The sequence below is a fragment of the Typopeltis vanoorti genome, chromosome 8, assembly GCF_054136105.1.
Source record: "Typopeltis vanoorti isolate ZY-2024b chromosome 8, IOZ_Tvanoo_1.0, whole genome shotgun sequence".
In the NCBI taxonomy this organism is placed as follows: Eukaryota; Metazoa; Arthropoda; class Arachnida; order Uropygi; family Thelyphonidae; genus Typopeltis; species Typopeltis vanoorti.
The window spans coordinates 20,054,924-20,071,825 of record NC_143556.1 but is presented as its reverse complement, the minus strand read 5'-3'; the positions used below and the strand labels follow the sequence as shown (position 1 = coordinate 20,071,825).

Sequence of the window (16,902 nt, the reverse complement as noted above, 5' to 3'; positions counted from 1 at the left end):
CTATAGTTTTCAGATCTTTTGTAAGTACGTCTTCAGCCTGACTCATGTTTTTGTGTCGAATGGCAATTACAGTGTGATCAGCATAACAGAACTTGCGTGAGATGGTAGCAGGCAAGTCACATGTGTATAGGTTATAAAGTAAGGGTGCCAATACTGACCCTTGTGGAAGACCATTATTAAGTTATTTATGAATATGAATATATGAATCATTTATGTTCATTAGTATGAACATAAATGATTCATACTAATGCCCCATGATATAAACAACACCAATAGAGGAAAAAACATTTAATGAACTCACTAATATTTTGCTGTTTCTTCCCCAGCATCATCAGAGTACAACTGTGACAGATGCACTGAACTAAGTAATTGTAACTGAAAACAAAACTATATGTCCTTACACGTGCCCTCCATGGGATAACCATAAAGTTAATTTAGAGAAGTCAGGTCTCAACAAAATGATAATCTCTCAGTTCTTTGGTAAATTAATGCAACCATACTTTCTGATGTTGGGAGAATGCTTCAGAGGTGGTGATCATCATCACCACCTCTGAAGTTATAGTCTGATATGGTCTCTCAGGCCCATAACTTCTATGTAATATAGAAGTGAAGGAGTGTCCATAGCATGGTCTGCCAATCTTGACTTGCCATACAGATAACTGAAGATGTAATTTTGTGTTCTTCAAGGCAGATAGATGTTAACAGATCTACCCAGTCTGTCCAAAGAAGGCTAAACTGGCCAGGATGTTGAAGAAGATGCAGTTGATCTTTGGAGAATGTATGATGGTCACTAGTTAAACGATAGGTTTGAAAGTGGCATGGAGATCATATATGCAGAGAACTCTGGCTATTTTTTCTAACATACCTATAACATATAGGATGAAAATGGTAGACAGAGTGATAATGGCCTATACATGAAAGATACAGAATCTATAACACAACACAATAGTGTCACATGTGGGAAGTGTTTATGGAGAAAGAAGTAAATCTACTGAAGTTTCTTAAAGAGTCAGTGGCTGCTCTAGTTCTTACATCATTAGAAGAAAGTGGAGGAATGCATATGAAAGTATCTACAGAAAAGGCACAGTGCAGAAACAGAGCACCTATGAGAAAGTGATTGATGAGAGTCTGTGAAGGAAGGATCATCTATTAAACAGATTGCCCTCTTCTGTGTATCAAGAATTCTTAGGGAGGATTTGGGTGCACCACTCAAAATGTGGGAATAATATTCCAAGGTTGGTCGGATCTGAGACTATAAAGTGTTAGGAGCTATGCAGAAAGGAAGTAATGTTTTGAATGGAAAAGAACACCAATTTTTTTTGAAATTGAGGAGGCTAATATGTTTGTGCCAGGTTAACTGGATGTGACAGTCAGTCCAAGAAGAGAAAGCTGATCTTGAAAGGATATTGGAACATTATCAAAAGTAAGTGGGAGTGAAGTAGGATCTTTCTTGTGGATAATAAGGCATGCCTAAGTTTTTATGGCACTGAAATTAAGTTGTCTACACTCTATTTCAGGATGTTAAGGAGATCAGTATTTCAGTCACTGGTTATGGAAGATCTTGAGGCTTATATCACTGAGTTCAACAGGGATTCTCAAATGAGGAAGAGGATCGAAGATCCTCTTCCTCATTTGAGAATCAGCAAAACTGAAGATTGAATTTGAAATCAGGTCATTGACGTAAAGGAGGAAGAAATTGGGTGAGAGTACAGAAACTTGGGGTGCTCAAGCAATGATAGAGAAATCTAATGAGAGGAAGCCATACACCATGACATACAGTGAATGACTAATGAGGAACACCATCTTATGACCTGCCATAAGATGGAAGTTTATTCAGGAGGCCTCAATACCAGACATAATCAAATGCCTTTGAAATATCGAGAGTAACAATAACATAGCTTTCTTCAAATCTTTTTGAAAGTACTGGGTTGAGGGCAATACAACAATAGTTAGATCACAGAATTTTGTCTAGCTTTTTAGGTGCAGACTGAATGAAGGCTTGCTTCCATGTTGTTGAATAGATGCCAGTTGAATATGATAGCTTATATAGGCAAGACAGGATAGGTGTTAATTCTGGGCATACCAGGAGCCTTATTGGTATCAAATTAATCAGGGTTCTCCTGATGTCTTTTTGGAAAAAGTTCTGAGGAGGAATGCAGTGGATAGTTTACAATGGTGCAGGAGATGATTTGTCTTGGTTGTCCAAGTAAAAGTTGAAGGAAAAAAAAAAAAAACAAGACCAAGAGGCATGTTTTTTTCTTCAATTCTTGTATGCCTTTTCCTTGGGCTTACACTTGGGTAAAGGATAAAACAATATAATTTCTTTTCAATTTTAATTTAATCCATTCCCCTTATCCAGCTCTGCAGATTGCCAAGCAAGACCTATCTTAAACAAAAGATATGCTGCATCTACAGAGAATCCCAGTGTTTCTGTCTGCCTTTGGATATGATTCCTGACCAGCCTTTCCAATAACTCAATAACCACACCAGAGACACTAAATGGTCTATAATTTGTTGCATCAGTCTTAGCTTCACCTTTTTATAATGGAATCATCTTGGTCCTCTTTCATTCATTCATTAGAAATCATAAACACACCAGGTCAAGAGCACTGATAACTTTTTTGCACATTCCTTCAGCACTTATGCCAATATGTACATCCAGTCTAATTGTTGTATTTGAGTCAAGCTCGTGAAACTGTTTAATATTTCTAACTCATCTACTTCTTTTATCCAGTTCCTCTCTAGTATCCAGAAAGCTAACTGGCCAGCCTGGAATATATATACCTTACTGAACTGAAAAATCTGATACTTTTCTACCATCTCTACTAACTAAGGTTTTCTTCCATGGTTGTTCTTCCTTTTATTTGCTACACAGCAAATAAATTCTCTCAGATTTCCCTAGGCCACTTTGGCTAACCTCTTTTCATAATTTGATTTTGCCCTTTTCACCATGGCCACCACACTCTCCAACCTTAATCATATCAACCATTCATTCCACTTGCTTACATATTGCTTCAGTTCACAACACAAATCTTTGCACCCATGAAACACATTTTTGTTGCTCACTTGTCCACCTTTGATCATGACAGTTTATTTAATGGTATTAATTCACAACACAGAATATAAGAAAATAATTATTATTTATTTCATTTATTTGCTAATATTTTGCTGGTATTATATCAAGCATCTTCAGAGCACAAGGAAGTCACAGTACATGAAACCGCAACAATTCGGTCTAACAATAGAACTAGTTTAAAAAATGTAATGGAAAACATAAGGAACCAAAGTCCTAAGATAACATCTCTTGTTGGATAAAGAGAGAGAAGAAAAGCAAGTATTAATTTGATCCTAAAATGACTCTCTCTCCTAGATTTTTGATAAACTGATAAAGCCATGCTTGTTGAAGTCTGGAGAATGTTTTAAAGCTGCTGCTGATTTCAAAAACAATCTCTCTGACTTGTAGCACTTTTGTTTTCTTCCATCTGATCCTGTGTGAAGGGATATTCAAGGCATGGTCTGCCAGTTCTGTCTTGCCATAACAATAGTGGCAAATATATATTTTATGTCCTCCAAGGTGGATGTCAACAGTTCTTCCTGTCTGTCCATAGTAAGCCAGGTCACAAGTACAAGTCACTTCATATATTCCTGGATGTGATAAAGGAGAGAATTTGTCCTTAGATGAATGGATGAGAGTTGCCAATTTGACATATGGTTTAAACATGATGCACAGCTGATATTAATTAAGAACTCTAGGATATCTTTTTGGATGTGCTCTGAATGTATGGGATGGTAACAATTTTTCTGTAGTCTTGAATATTAAGTAATGGAGGATATTTCTAGGGAGCATTTAGTATTTTTTCTATTCTTTGAGGATTATAGTCATTGGCTAAAAAAGTGTGATGCAAGTAAGTTAGTTCAGTAGTAATAGCACTGCTATTGGAACAGATAGTTCTGGCTCTGTGAGTTAGTGTTTTTAGGATACTTTATTTTTGAACTGGATGATGGTATAATTGTATAAATATCTCCCTGCACGTGTAGGTTTTCTATAAACAGAAAAGGAAAATGAATCATCAGGAAGGCATGTGACTAGTATATGGAGATACACACCAGACATGAAAGATGTGATAAGCAAATTTGGAGTGGACGAGAAAAATAAAAGAGGGAAAAGACTATTCCTGTAAAGGTTTCTGTGGTTAAGAAGTTCAATATAGTTATTCCGGTTTCGTGACCACATGCTTATTAAAGAAAACTGTTTTTAAAACTAAACAAGGACTAAAAACAACACCTGACAAGTTTCGTTAGTCGTCAGACTAACATCTTCAGGGGTAAAGAGAACTAAAAGTTTAAAGCACAAACTACTAGAAATTACAAAAATTAGTTCATCTGGTGGTATTGTGAACATCTAAACAGTTCATTAAAAAACCGAATAACAGATCTATACAACCGTTAATGCATGTTAGCTGGAGACAATGCTATTTGTTGCCGTGTTCTGTGGTTCACGCTCACTCTGTCCGAGGTCTGAAATTGGTAAATTTTTAATAAACGATGACCAAACTTGATTTAAAATCAAACCTTGGTTTTTGTTGCATTGTGTAGGAATTTTAATCATATTTGCTGCCTCTTTGAATTTTCTTGTGAAACAATTTTATCTATGTAGGACATGTTTGTTCTATCCCAGAGTACATCATGACTGGTAGAGGTTGTGTGAATTGTCAATCCCGATTTATGTTTTCTCTTATTTTGTATGTCCTTTTGATGTTCGCTAATGCAGATTTCTCCCGATCTCCCCGTCTGGCCCACATAGCAGATGCCACAGGAACAGTGAATATTATAAACTCCTGGTTTTTTCATTGGGTGATGTGGAGGTTTCATAGGATGAAGAGATCTTGATATTTTTTCAAGTGGCAAAAAAGTCACTTTTATGTTGTATTTGTAGAGAAGTTTGGCTAATTTATCTGTTACATTCTTGATATATGGAAGGGTGACTGCATTCTTGAAATCTTGTTTATTTACGTTTCTTGTAGGTGCTGTATTGAGAATTTTAACATCCTTATAGAAATAAATGAAAGAAAAAACAGATTATCGTTCTCCATCTATAGAAAACCAACAAACACAGGAAAATTTCTGTATACTACTTTACATCACCACCCGAAACAAAAAATAGGCCTAATAAAAACCTTAAGGGTTTATAAAGCATACAACATCCCCAGTACAGAAGAAAATCGGAAAGAAGAAATACAATACTTAACACAGATCCTACAACTGAATGGTTTCAATACTAAGTTAATTAAGAAATTCAATACAGCACCTACAAGAAACGTAAATAAACAAGATTTCCAGAATGCAATCACCCTTCCTTATATCAAGAATGTAACAGATAAATTAGCCAAACCTCTCTACAAATACAACATAAATGTGACTTTCCTGCCACTTGCAAAAATATCAAGATCTCTTCATCCTCTGAAACCTCCACATCACCCAATGAAAAAACCAGGAGTTTATAATATTCACTGTTCCTGTGGCATCTGTTATGTGGGCCAGATGGGGAGATCGGGAGAAATCTGCATGAGCAAACATCAAAAGAACGTACAAAATAAGAGAGAACATAAATCGGGATTGGCATTTCACCCAACCTCTACTCTGGGATAGAACTGTTGGATTCTGAATGAAGAGAAATTTAAATTATTAATACTCTCCTCAGAATCCAACATAATCCACCATGGCAAAGGCTACATTTGTAAATATTATTTAATGTAAATCACTTGTTTATAATTTAATATTCATATAACTACCTTTAATTTTATCTAATATTTAATTATTTAATCAAGAATATATGTATTAATAGTGGAAAAAACTCTGTGTTAAAATATTATCAAGCTATTTAGCTTATTTCTATGTTAATATAGAATTTATATTTGATAATTTAACTGCGCATTAATTGAAATGTGAATATTCTTTATTTATTCCTATTTGTACAAGTTTAGCATTATGCAATACCTCAATTTTATTATGTTTTGTTTTGTTGTCATGGAGACGTATGTAAGTGAGCGAGCACGTTTTTGGAACAGCATGTGGAGAGAAGGTTTATTGAAAAGTTTTAGAAAGAAATCACGAGAATAATTTATGCGGGAAGAATGGATATAAAAAGGAAGAACGCTGGAAATTATTATTATTAAGAGAGAGAGAGAGAGAGAGAGAGGAGAGGATTGGCATTAGGTTGGAATGGGAGCATTCGGCAATCACAGTGCGATAATAGTGAGTCGGCAAGTCACTCAAGCAGCTAAATAAAGTCTACTAGTCGAGAGGTGGTTAGCTAATAAGTTGTAGAATAACAATTATAGCTACGGAAGACAGCTGAGTGACTACTAAATAGACTAGCAATACTTGAGTTGAGATTTAATTTCAGGGCCGACCTGTCAAGGACACACAGAATCTTGTTGGGTCCTACTTCTTCTCAATCTATACTTTGGATCCGACATGTTAGTCACTATGATGTTCTTAAACAAAATAATAAGTTGCTAGTTGGTTTCTAATTCAAATATAGAGAAAATTTATATTTAAAGACTAAGCCACTCTATATCTGAATTAGTTCAAGAATTGAAGAAAAATCAACCTTCAACTATTTCTCCTTAAAATATATACTGGCCGAGTATATTTGACTTACTTAACTTACCCGCTTTGGTTCGAATATTTCATGAATGGTGCAGTAAAAGAGATTCAGGCAAAATACAACTTTAGATAAACAAAAACAAACATTTAATTTAGAATCACAAATTTTACACTTAAATTCAAATCAGTAATTAAGATATCACAAACATTTTAACTTCTCAGGTAAATTCAATCATTCAACTCATACAATGGTAAATCTGTTATCTCTATAATACAGTCTTCTCACAGTTCCTTAAGTTCCAAATACGACAAAAATTGCAGTAACACTTCCTCATAAACAAACACTTTTAAATTTACACCTCAGCTAATTTTCACCAATAGTTACTGTTAGAATAGGGAAATTCTAGGATGAAACTCACACTTTTCTGTATAAGAATATTAATGGTTGGAATAATCTTACCAATAATCTTCTATCTTCATCTACTTATACATATACACTTTTTATAACTGTAAACACTTTAAACAGTAAACAGCACTCATTAAATAAATTCTTCTAAGCAATAACTGAATTAATCATCGGTCACAATACACATAAACAAACGTTGCATAAAGTACTACTGATCACTCATGAAATAAGGCAACACACAATAATTCTTAACTTGAGGTTTTATATGCACAGTTGTTCATTCCTCCTGCATTCAAATAATTATTTAAGCACTATAATTCTAAACACAGATAACGGTAAACTTCAACTTTACAGCCTCTACTACTCTAGTAACTCCGTGCTTTATTTCAAGATTCTGTGTGTCCTTGACAGGTCGGCCCTGAAATTAAATCTCAACTCAAGTATTGCTAGTCTATTTAGTAGTCACTCAGCTGTCTTCTGTAGCTATAATTATTATTCTACAACTTATTAGCTAACCACCTCTCGACTAGTAGACTTTATTTAGCTGCTTGAGTGACTTGCCGACTCACTATTATCGCACTGTGATTCCCGAATGCCGAATGCTCCGATTCCAACTTAATGCCAATCCTCTCCTTTCTCTCTCTCTTAATAATAATAATTTCCAGCGTTCTTCCTTTTTATATCCATTCTTCCCACCTAAATTATTCTCATGATTTCTTTCTAAAACTCTTTTCAATAAACCTTCTCCCCACGTGCTATTCCAAAAACGTGCTCGCTTACTTACATACGTCTCCATGACAACAAAACATAACATAATAAAACTGAGGTATTGCATAACGCTAAACTTCTACAAATAGGAATAAATAAAGAATATTCACATTTCAATTAATGCGCAGTTAAATTATCAAATATAAATTCTATATTAACATAGAAATAAGCTAAATAGCTTGATAATATTTTAACACAGAGTTTTTTCCACTATTAATACATATATTCTTGATTAAATAATTAAATATTAGATAAAATTAAAGGTAGTTATATGAATATTAAATTATAAACAAGTGATTTACATTAAATAATATTTACAAATGTAGCCTTTGCCATGGTGGATTATGTTGGATTCTGAGGAGAGTATTAATAATTTAAATTTCTCTTCATTCAGAATCCAACAGAACAAACATGTCCTATATAGATAAGAATTGTTTCACAAAAAAATTCAAAGAGGCAGCAAATATGATTAAAATTCCTACACAATGCAACAAAAACCAAGGTTTGATTTTAAATCAAGTTTGGTCATCGTTTATTAAAAATTTACCAATTTCAGACCTCAAACAGAGTGAACGTGAACCACAGAATGCGACAACAAATAGCATTGTCTCCAGCTAACACACATCATTGGTTGTATAGATCTGTTATTCGCTTTTTTAACAAACTGTCAAGATGTTCACAATACCAACAAATGAACTAATTTTCGTAATTTCTAGTAGTTTGTGCTTTAAACTTTTAGTTCTCTTTACCTCTGAAGATAAAGTTTCGTTAGTCATCACACTAACGAAACTTGTCAGGTGTTGTTTTTAGTACTTGTTTAGTTTTAAAAATAGTTTTCTTTAATAAATATGTGGTCACAAAACCGGAATAACTATACTGAGGCAAAAGACTGCTGAAATTATGTGAACATAATAATAATCTAATCATATCAAACACTATTTTTCCATAGATCCTCACACAACTGCATCTCCAGAAGGTATGATTAAAAATTGTACTGATTATATTCTGATCAAAAATAATTGGATATCCTCAATCCAAAATGTAAGAACACTAAAGAAAGCAAGTTTAGACTGATCATGAATTACTAGCTGCAAAAATTAAGTAGAAATTTAAAAATAGCAAACCAAAGGCCATAAGCAATACTAATAACATAACAAAACTACTACAGAAACACAATAGAAACTCAGTTAAAGAAAATAACTTTTGACAATGTAGAAAATACATGGAAAACAGGTAAAGCAGCTATGATAAATACTGCAATTAAAACACTTGGTACAACAATTAGAGCAAATAAAACAGAAATTTTGGAGACTAGAAGAAGAAGAAAAAAAAGAGCTGCAAAATATTAATCTGAACAGAGAAAATAAGAAACATTATAAAAGACTGAAAATCAAAATAGACAGAATGCACAGATCTGCTAAGAATGCTTGGTTAGAAGAAAAAGCAAAAATGTGTGAAGAAGCCAATAAAACGAATGATAGCAAGACTGTATATAAAATTATAAAGAATTAACAAAAACACCCCAAAACAAACCCCTAAAAATGAAAACTGAACTTTGGAAATATTTGGTGACATAACAGCTAGCAATTTTCTGCTTGAACTTTTTAACCATATACTATATACTGGTGAAATTCCAGACATCACAATACCAATTCTCAAAAAGGGAGATGTCATGCAAGGTTGCCCACTCTCACCAAATTTATTTATTATCTACCATAAAGCAATATGCAAATCCATAGCTGAAGAAACCAGGTTTACAAATAAATGGCACGAATATCAACCATATTACATATGCAGATGATATTATTATTCTTGCAGAATCTAAAGAACAATAATAATTTTAAATGAAGAATGTAAAACTTTTAAAATGAAAATCAATCTAAGCAAAACTAAAACAATGAAAATAGGAAGCGACAAGGAAAAAATTTCAATAAACTTGGAAAAATCACATACTTGAACAAGTAAAGCAATTTACATATCTTGGCAGTCTCATTACTCAAAACCTCAAGAACACAATAGTAAAATACAGTCTACACAAAGGATGATCTAATATGAATAAATTAAACAAAATATGGAAAAATAGCAGCATTTCAAAAGCCTCAAACTAAAACTCTATTATTATACCTACAGCAATGTATGGAGCCAAGACTTGGACACCTAATCAGAAAGAAATACAGAAAATCAGAGCATTCGAAATGAAATGCTTCAAAAAATAAGACTCACTGGTCAGAACACAAAACAAATGAGCAAGTCAAACATGAATTAAACTATAGAGAAGATATCATAGCTCTAATTCTTAAGTACAATTAAGATGGTATGGACATCTCTGGAGTATGTCCTTTCAAAGATTACCAAATAGTCTTGAATGGAATTCAATTGGAGGAAGATGATCAAGAGGTCGACCAAAAAAAACTTGGCTATAGGCCTTGAAGGAAAGGTCACAATTATCAAACTCCAGAGAGATGACCAAAGATAGAACCAGATGGCAAAGATTTGTACATAGGGACTCAACTTGTCATCTGACAGATTGAGTCCCCAAGGATGAGAAAGAAGAAGAAGAATACAAATCAGGATGAAGAGAATGAATTTCTTAAGAGATACTACCTGTTACATACTATCTTAGGCGGTATGTAACAGAGAGCACACACGGATAATTTAATTATTTCATCAGAGGATGTTACTACAAATGAGGTATCAAATTTTACTCCAACTGGTAAGAGTGATCATGAAGCAATCAATTGGGTAGTGACAAGCCATATGAAGGCTTCTGTGAGAATATATTGTACATTACGACGGTATACATTGCGCCCTTCGATTGGAATAGGCCTAAGTACGATTCTCATCGCGACGGGAGAAATCTTTATTTGGACGATTTTCAATTGAAGATGAGTTAGCCAATCTCATACGGAGGTAGCAGGGTTTTTTTCTCCCAGAAACTCGGGTTTTTCATCCTGCATACAGACAAATCGGCCTTTCAGAACACACAATTTATAGACAAAAAATACTACTTGTACTGGTGGTGGAGGTGGGCGGTAGATGGTGTTGATGGAGATGATTCGTAGTAGATGTTCGGTAGTGGTTGAGAAAGTTGTAGGTGTCCTCCCATGATGAGTCTTCAGACTCCTTGGAGGTGTCAGGAATAATAATAATAATAATAATAGGAATAATAATATGTTGAACTATATGTTTAAATTCACATATGTGGATATACGTGGAATTACAGTAATATCTCATTGAATGATAAGACTGTTCATAGGGGTTGTCTATTGAAACTGAGGTTTGTTGGTCGCATAATGACTGGATTTTCACTCTATAAACTTAGTTTATCCATCTACAAAAGGGATAAAGTGAGAGAACATAGGCAGTAAACTTACATAATGCTAAGTGCATATTAGTATAACAATGAGAATTCCAAGTTATTCTCAATGACAGAAAGAAATGTTCATTTATTTTTCAATAACCACCGTTATACTGAAATACAAACTTGAAAGCTTTCTGCAATGTTGGAATATTATTTCTGGTTTATGCTCCCTGATCCAGGTTTCAACATGACTGAACAAGGTTTCATATAACTGAATGGTTAGAAACAATAGAAATGATGTCCTGACTGGAAAACAGTAAAACTCAATTATGTATATGAGTGTATGTGTTTGTGTGTTTACTCAATTTTTTTTACTGTCAACTCTCACTGTATTATTACAGTTATCTCTTAATATAGATCTCCTAATTTTTCCAAGAGAAATCTGTTGTGTAGCGCACAGTTGGAAGAACAATGTCACATATGCCCTCCCTTCGAGAAAAGTCCTGAGTTTAGGTTGTAGTGTTTTTTCTCCAAGCAAGTTTTTTTTTTCATCCTGCATACAGGCAAATCAGCCAGAGAACACACATTTAACAGGCAAAAATAATGTTATTAGTAATAGGTGGGAGATGGTGCGGTATGGATTATGCAGGGCATAATCTATACTGCACCTACAGTTCGTTAGTACCATGTATGGGAAGAGAACTGGGAAACGAGGAACTTGTTCACATTGGATTGGAAGGCCTGTACATTGTATTCCTTGGGAAACACGTGGCAGGGAAGGCTGTTCCAGAATACAATAGCAGTAAGGATGAAGAGAAACTTGTTCTATGAGTATGGAGTTTGTTGGGTAGTAGCTGCACGTATTTCAATGGATTTGGGGGAGAGAGAGGAGGAGTGGAATTATTGATGATAATTCTGATGAACATTTACTATGAAAATATTTATAGAAGATGCCCCTTGAGTAGATACTAAATGCCCGTGTGAGAGTGGTTGGAGTGAGTTGGTAAGAGATGAGCAATTAATCAGTCTGACTGCTCTCTTCTGTATTGCGTCAAGTGTTTTTAGGTAGCACTTGGGGGGGGGGGACTTGCCAGATGTATGAGCAGTACTAGATGGATGGACAGATTTGTGATTTGTACAGAATTAATAGCTGTTTTAGGGTAAAGTAATGCCTTGAACCAAAGAGGAATCCTAATTTTTTAGATACTTGTAATATGTTTATGCAAAGAGAGTCTTAATGTCAAAGAGAAGAGAGATCACTTCTTGCCTACAGATTCGGCATTGTCAAAGGTAAGTCTGAGATAACATGGTTCTTTTTTATGGGAAATAAGGCAGAACTGTATTTTGCAGATGTTGAAACTGACAAGATTATCCAAGTCCTATTGAAGAATAGTTTGGAGATCAGAATTCAGGCTCTTGCTCTGTGAATTATGGTGGTTTGTTTGGTGCAAGGTTTGATAAGTGAGAAGGACAAATGTGGTGCACTGTCATCAGAAAAAAGTGGGTATTGAATTGGTGGTGAATTGAAGCAGGTCATTGATATATAGAAGAAAAAGGATGGGTGAGAGGAGAGAAAACCTTGTGGAACCCCAGCACTAGTTGCATAGTTAGAAGACAGGGAAATGTCACCCATCATGTGCAATGTGCATCCAGTGAGAAAACTGGCATTCCCAGTTGAAGAAGTCAAGAGACAAACCAAATGATGGAAGCTTTAATAGGCACTTGTGCCAAACCCGGTCAAAAGTCTTGGGATGTCTAGTACAACCACTTAGGATTCACCAAAATTTTCCATGGTGCTTACCCAGAGGTGTGTAACACAGGTGAGCAGATCCCCTGTTGAACAGTATTGGTAAAATCCATACTGGCAGCTGTTTATTAGGTAAGTACTTTCAAGATAGCATAGAAGTTGGCTGTTGATGGTCTCCATTACTATGTAGAGGACTCAGGTGAAAGAGATTGGGCAATAGTTTGATGGTAAGGATTTGTCACCCTTTTTTGGGAATAGGTTGGACATGGACTAATTTCCAGAGTGTAGGGTAGATGCCAGTGGAGTAGGAGAACATAAACAGGCAATACAGTATGGGAGTCCACTCTGGAGCATATATCTCCAGGTCAATTGGAAGAATGCCATCAAAGACAGGGGATTTTTGGTATCTAATTTGGATAGAATTTTTCTGATTACTTCCTGGTGAAAGGTCAGGGGAACACTGAATGCTGGATGTTTGAAATGGTTGACGAAATTTAACAAAATCATCTGTGAAGACATTTGAAGAAAAGTATGATGCCAGGAGATTGGCTTTTTTTTGTGGGTGATGCAATAGAATCATGTGGGGATTTAGCAGTGGGAGCGGAGTTGGGCAAAAGTTATGGTCAACTGCTTTCGTCAGAGACCAGAATGCATGGCTGCCATTTGGGTATAATGCAAGTTTTCTGCTTTTGGCTCTTTGGAAATCAGTTTTTGATGCATTAATGATTTTCTTGCAGCTGGTTTGGATTTTGGTGTATGCAGTGAGAGAAGGTGGAGTTCTTGATGATAACCAGTTGCAGCATGTTTGGTTCTTCATTTGTACAGCCTTGGTGCATCTTTTGGAAAACCAGGGTTTACTTAGGGGACGGAAATTTAGAATGGAATGGGGAATATGTTCTCGGATTTCAGAGAGGATTACTTCGGTCATGTATTCAGTGCATATGCTTGGGTTGGAAGAGCGAAGCATGCATCTGACCATGGGAATGAGGCATAGAAATCTCAGAGGTAATCCAGTCTGACATTCTTATAATGCCAGAGGACTCTTGGTTGAGAATAGCTGCATGGATGTTGCTCAGTCGGGGAAGAGATAAGCACCAGGTTGTGGTCTAAGTTACGCAAAGTAGATACAATCTTCAGAGTATATTTGGAGGGATCATTAGTGAGGAAGAGGTCAGGGTGTTTGGAAAGTGGTTGGAATTATCTGGTATTCTGGTGGGCATGTGAACGATTTGAATAAGGTTATTTGTGATGATAAATGTTTAAAACATCTCTACCTGCTTGATCTGTAAAGTTGGAGAAGGAAAGCTAGTTGGCATTGTGTACACTGAAATTGCAAAGGAAGATAAATAATCTCACTACTAGGAAAGTTGGATTGAAGGATATTGACTTGCACAGAGAGGAAATCGAAGAGTGTGTAGTTGGTGGCATTGGGAGAGTGAGTGATATAGACAGCAAATAAATTGGACAGAGTGAGGCAGAGAGATTTTTATGTAGATCATGATTAGGAGATTCTAAATTGCTCTCTTCCTTCAATGTTCTCTGACATGGTATGTCAGGGCAAATGTCACTCCTTGAGCCAAAAGGAGTCAAATAGTGTGTATTTGGAGAAGTTCAGATGAATAGTGCTTGGAGAGTCTGAAATTTGGGTTTCTGTCAGAAAAAAAGGTTGGGTTTTGTAGACTGGAGGTGGAATGGACACTGTTGAGGTTGGAGCAGAGACCATGTATATTTGTAAAGTGAATCTGAAAGGTTTATTGTTGACCAAGTGGGTCATACACATTCCCTATGCAGTACTTGTACTTTGGTTTTCAAGTTTGCTATTAATGCTACTTGATTTCCACACTAGAATCTCTCTTTTGTAGTCGATGTATCATGTATAATGAATAATGTCAGCAGCCTTGAACATGCTGGGTAAAGGTAAGGTTGAGCTGTACCCGTATATCATTGCTTTCAGTGTGGAAGGTGAGGATAATGGCATTTGTTTTTAGCCTCAATCGAGTTGTGTACCATTGACGTGATAGGTGATTTCTTGTTTATGCATTGGCCATGGATCTGTTCTAGCTTGGTTTGGTCAATAGTAGCAATAGTAACTGCTCCAAGCTTTCAATGCATTTTTCTATGTTTAGGAATTGTTTCACTGAAGGGAGGCAGCACAGTGGACAGAAAAAAAGACCGGTTCAGGTTCCCAAGAAGTCTGTATGCTGATTAGTCAATTTTTATGTACTGAGTATGCATGCTGGACGCACTCACACACTGCAGTAGATATGCCATCATTGTCATATTCTCTGTCATCATTGGGCTTTACTGCCGATATCTTTGCTTTTAATGGTAGGCATTAGTGGGTGCTTGCATGTGGCTGATATTATATTATATTAATAAAAAATACTGTTATAGGGCACTTAAAGATTTTTCCATGATAATTTATCTTTTTGAGAATTGATGCTACAGTTTCACTTGTGAAACCTACATGGGAAATTAGGGAATGAGAAAAAATCTGTTCTGTACATGGTTCTGCACACATGTACATGCATGATGCATATATGATTTATGTACATACATATATGCTGTGTATGTATGTGTGTGTGAGAGAGAGAGGGAGGGGGGGGGACAGGAATTATGTTATATTGTTTAGCTTCACCTTTGGCATAATGTTTATAATAATGTCTCATTAACATTATTTAGAAGTCAAAATTTTTCAGAAAAAAAAATTACAAGAACATCATATTTTAATATTACTAATTTACTTAAGTGCTATTTTATTTCATTAAAATAATGCTTACTCTTGTCATTTCCTTCCAAGATTCTTCTGGGATGCTATGCTGAAAAAGTCAAAACTGGGTATTATCAATATTGTCATAATATAAACGTGCCTCGAACATATGATAGTTTATATAGTAGTGAAACAGTACTTTTTATGCTGTTTTGATAGTCAAGTACTGAACAAATGGAGAAAGTTGGAGTAGATGATGGAAGATATTTAAATCTAGCAACAGATTATTATTTCCATTTAACAAATGTATTCAGATTTTCCATAAATTACTGTAATGTCATCTGCATACCACTCTCTTTAACTAATGTATTCAGATTTCTATAAAATATAAAAATATGAATAAAAAAAACCATCTTTTCCTTCTTGGGTGCTTTAATTCAAAGATTGGCTGGTGGCAGCAGCACTTCAATGCGTCCTATCTTATGCTCTCCTTTTTATTTCTTCATTACTTTTAGCTCCAGTTATTATTGTTAAGTTATATGATCAGCAGATCATAGCCAGTTAATTTCAATTCCATTTATTTTAATTCCTATTTCTATTAGATCTGGTAATTTTTTTTATTTTATTTTAACAAATTAAACAAAGAAAAAAGAATTAACAGACATCATCCATTTGATGTTGCAACTAACAATGGTTATGTGCCAACAGAAGATAGGATGATGATGTCAAAGATAAGTTTTATGATAAACTAGAAAGAATATACAATTTTTTTTTTACCTGAGCATTGTATAGAATTAGTTATGGGTGACTTTAATGAAACAGATGCAGACCAAGTATTGGCCAGATAATGTCATACAGATTATCTGGCCAATTTTGCAAGTTCCAAAGGGCTCATAGTAGTACATGCCTTCATAGAAGAAATATTCATAAAGAAACTTGTGATTATTTTTAGTTCTCTCCAGATGCTATGGAAAACAAACAGACCATGTAACAATAAACAATAGGCACATACATAATATTCCTACCTACACAGATGATGCAGATACTGATCACTGGTAATAGTTTAAAGTTTTTCTCAAAGAGAGAAATGTTAACAGAAATACTAATCATTATAATACCAAGAAGTGTGAGGATGTAAACATATGAAGACAATCTGTAGAATAAAACAAAGCAGGAAATAAAGCAACGATAATAATAAAATATTACTCACTGTGTGGAAGAAATCCTTCAAATTCACAAGCAGCAGGAAGCAAAAAAATTAATTGAAGAAACTAAAAATAATCATCATCATCAAATTCCTAACAAGTACCTTTAAGGGGTGTAATGGATATGATAGTACAACATGAAAAATTTACATTATT

General features: G+C 34.9%; 1 protein-coding gene across 6 annotated transcripts in view; it reads right to left on the bottom strand.

Annotated features, from left to right (window-relative positions):
* Window positions 1–16,902, bottom strand: part of LOC150103803 (exonuclease mut-7 homolog) — a 317,319-nt gene that overhangs the window by 213,461 nt on the left and 86,956 nt on the right. For all 6 annotated transcript variants that reach the window (XM_090396546.1, XM_090396545.1, XM_090396544.1 and 3 more), the window contains one exon: window positions 15,612–15,650. In XM_090396546.1, the coding sequence (XP_090252672.1) occupies window positions 15,612–15,650 (39 nt within the window). The remainder of the gene's footprint in view (window positions 1–15,611; window positions 15,651–16,902) is intronic.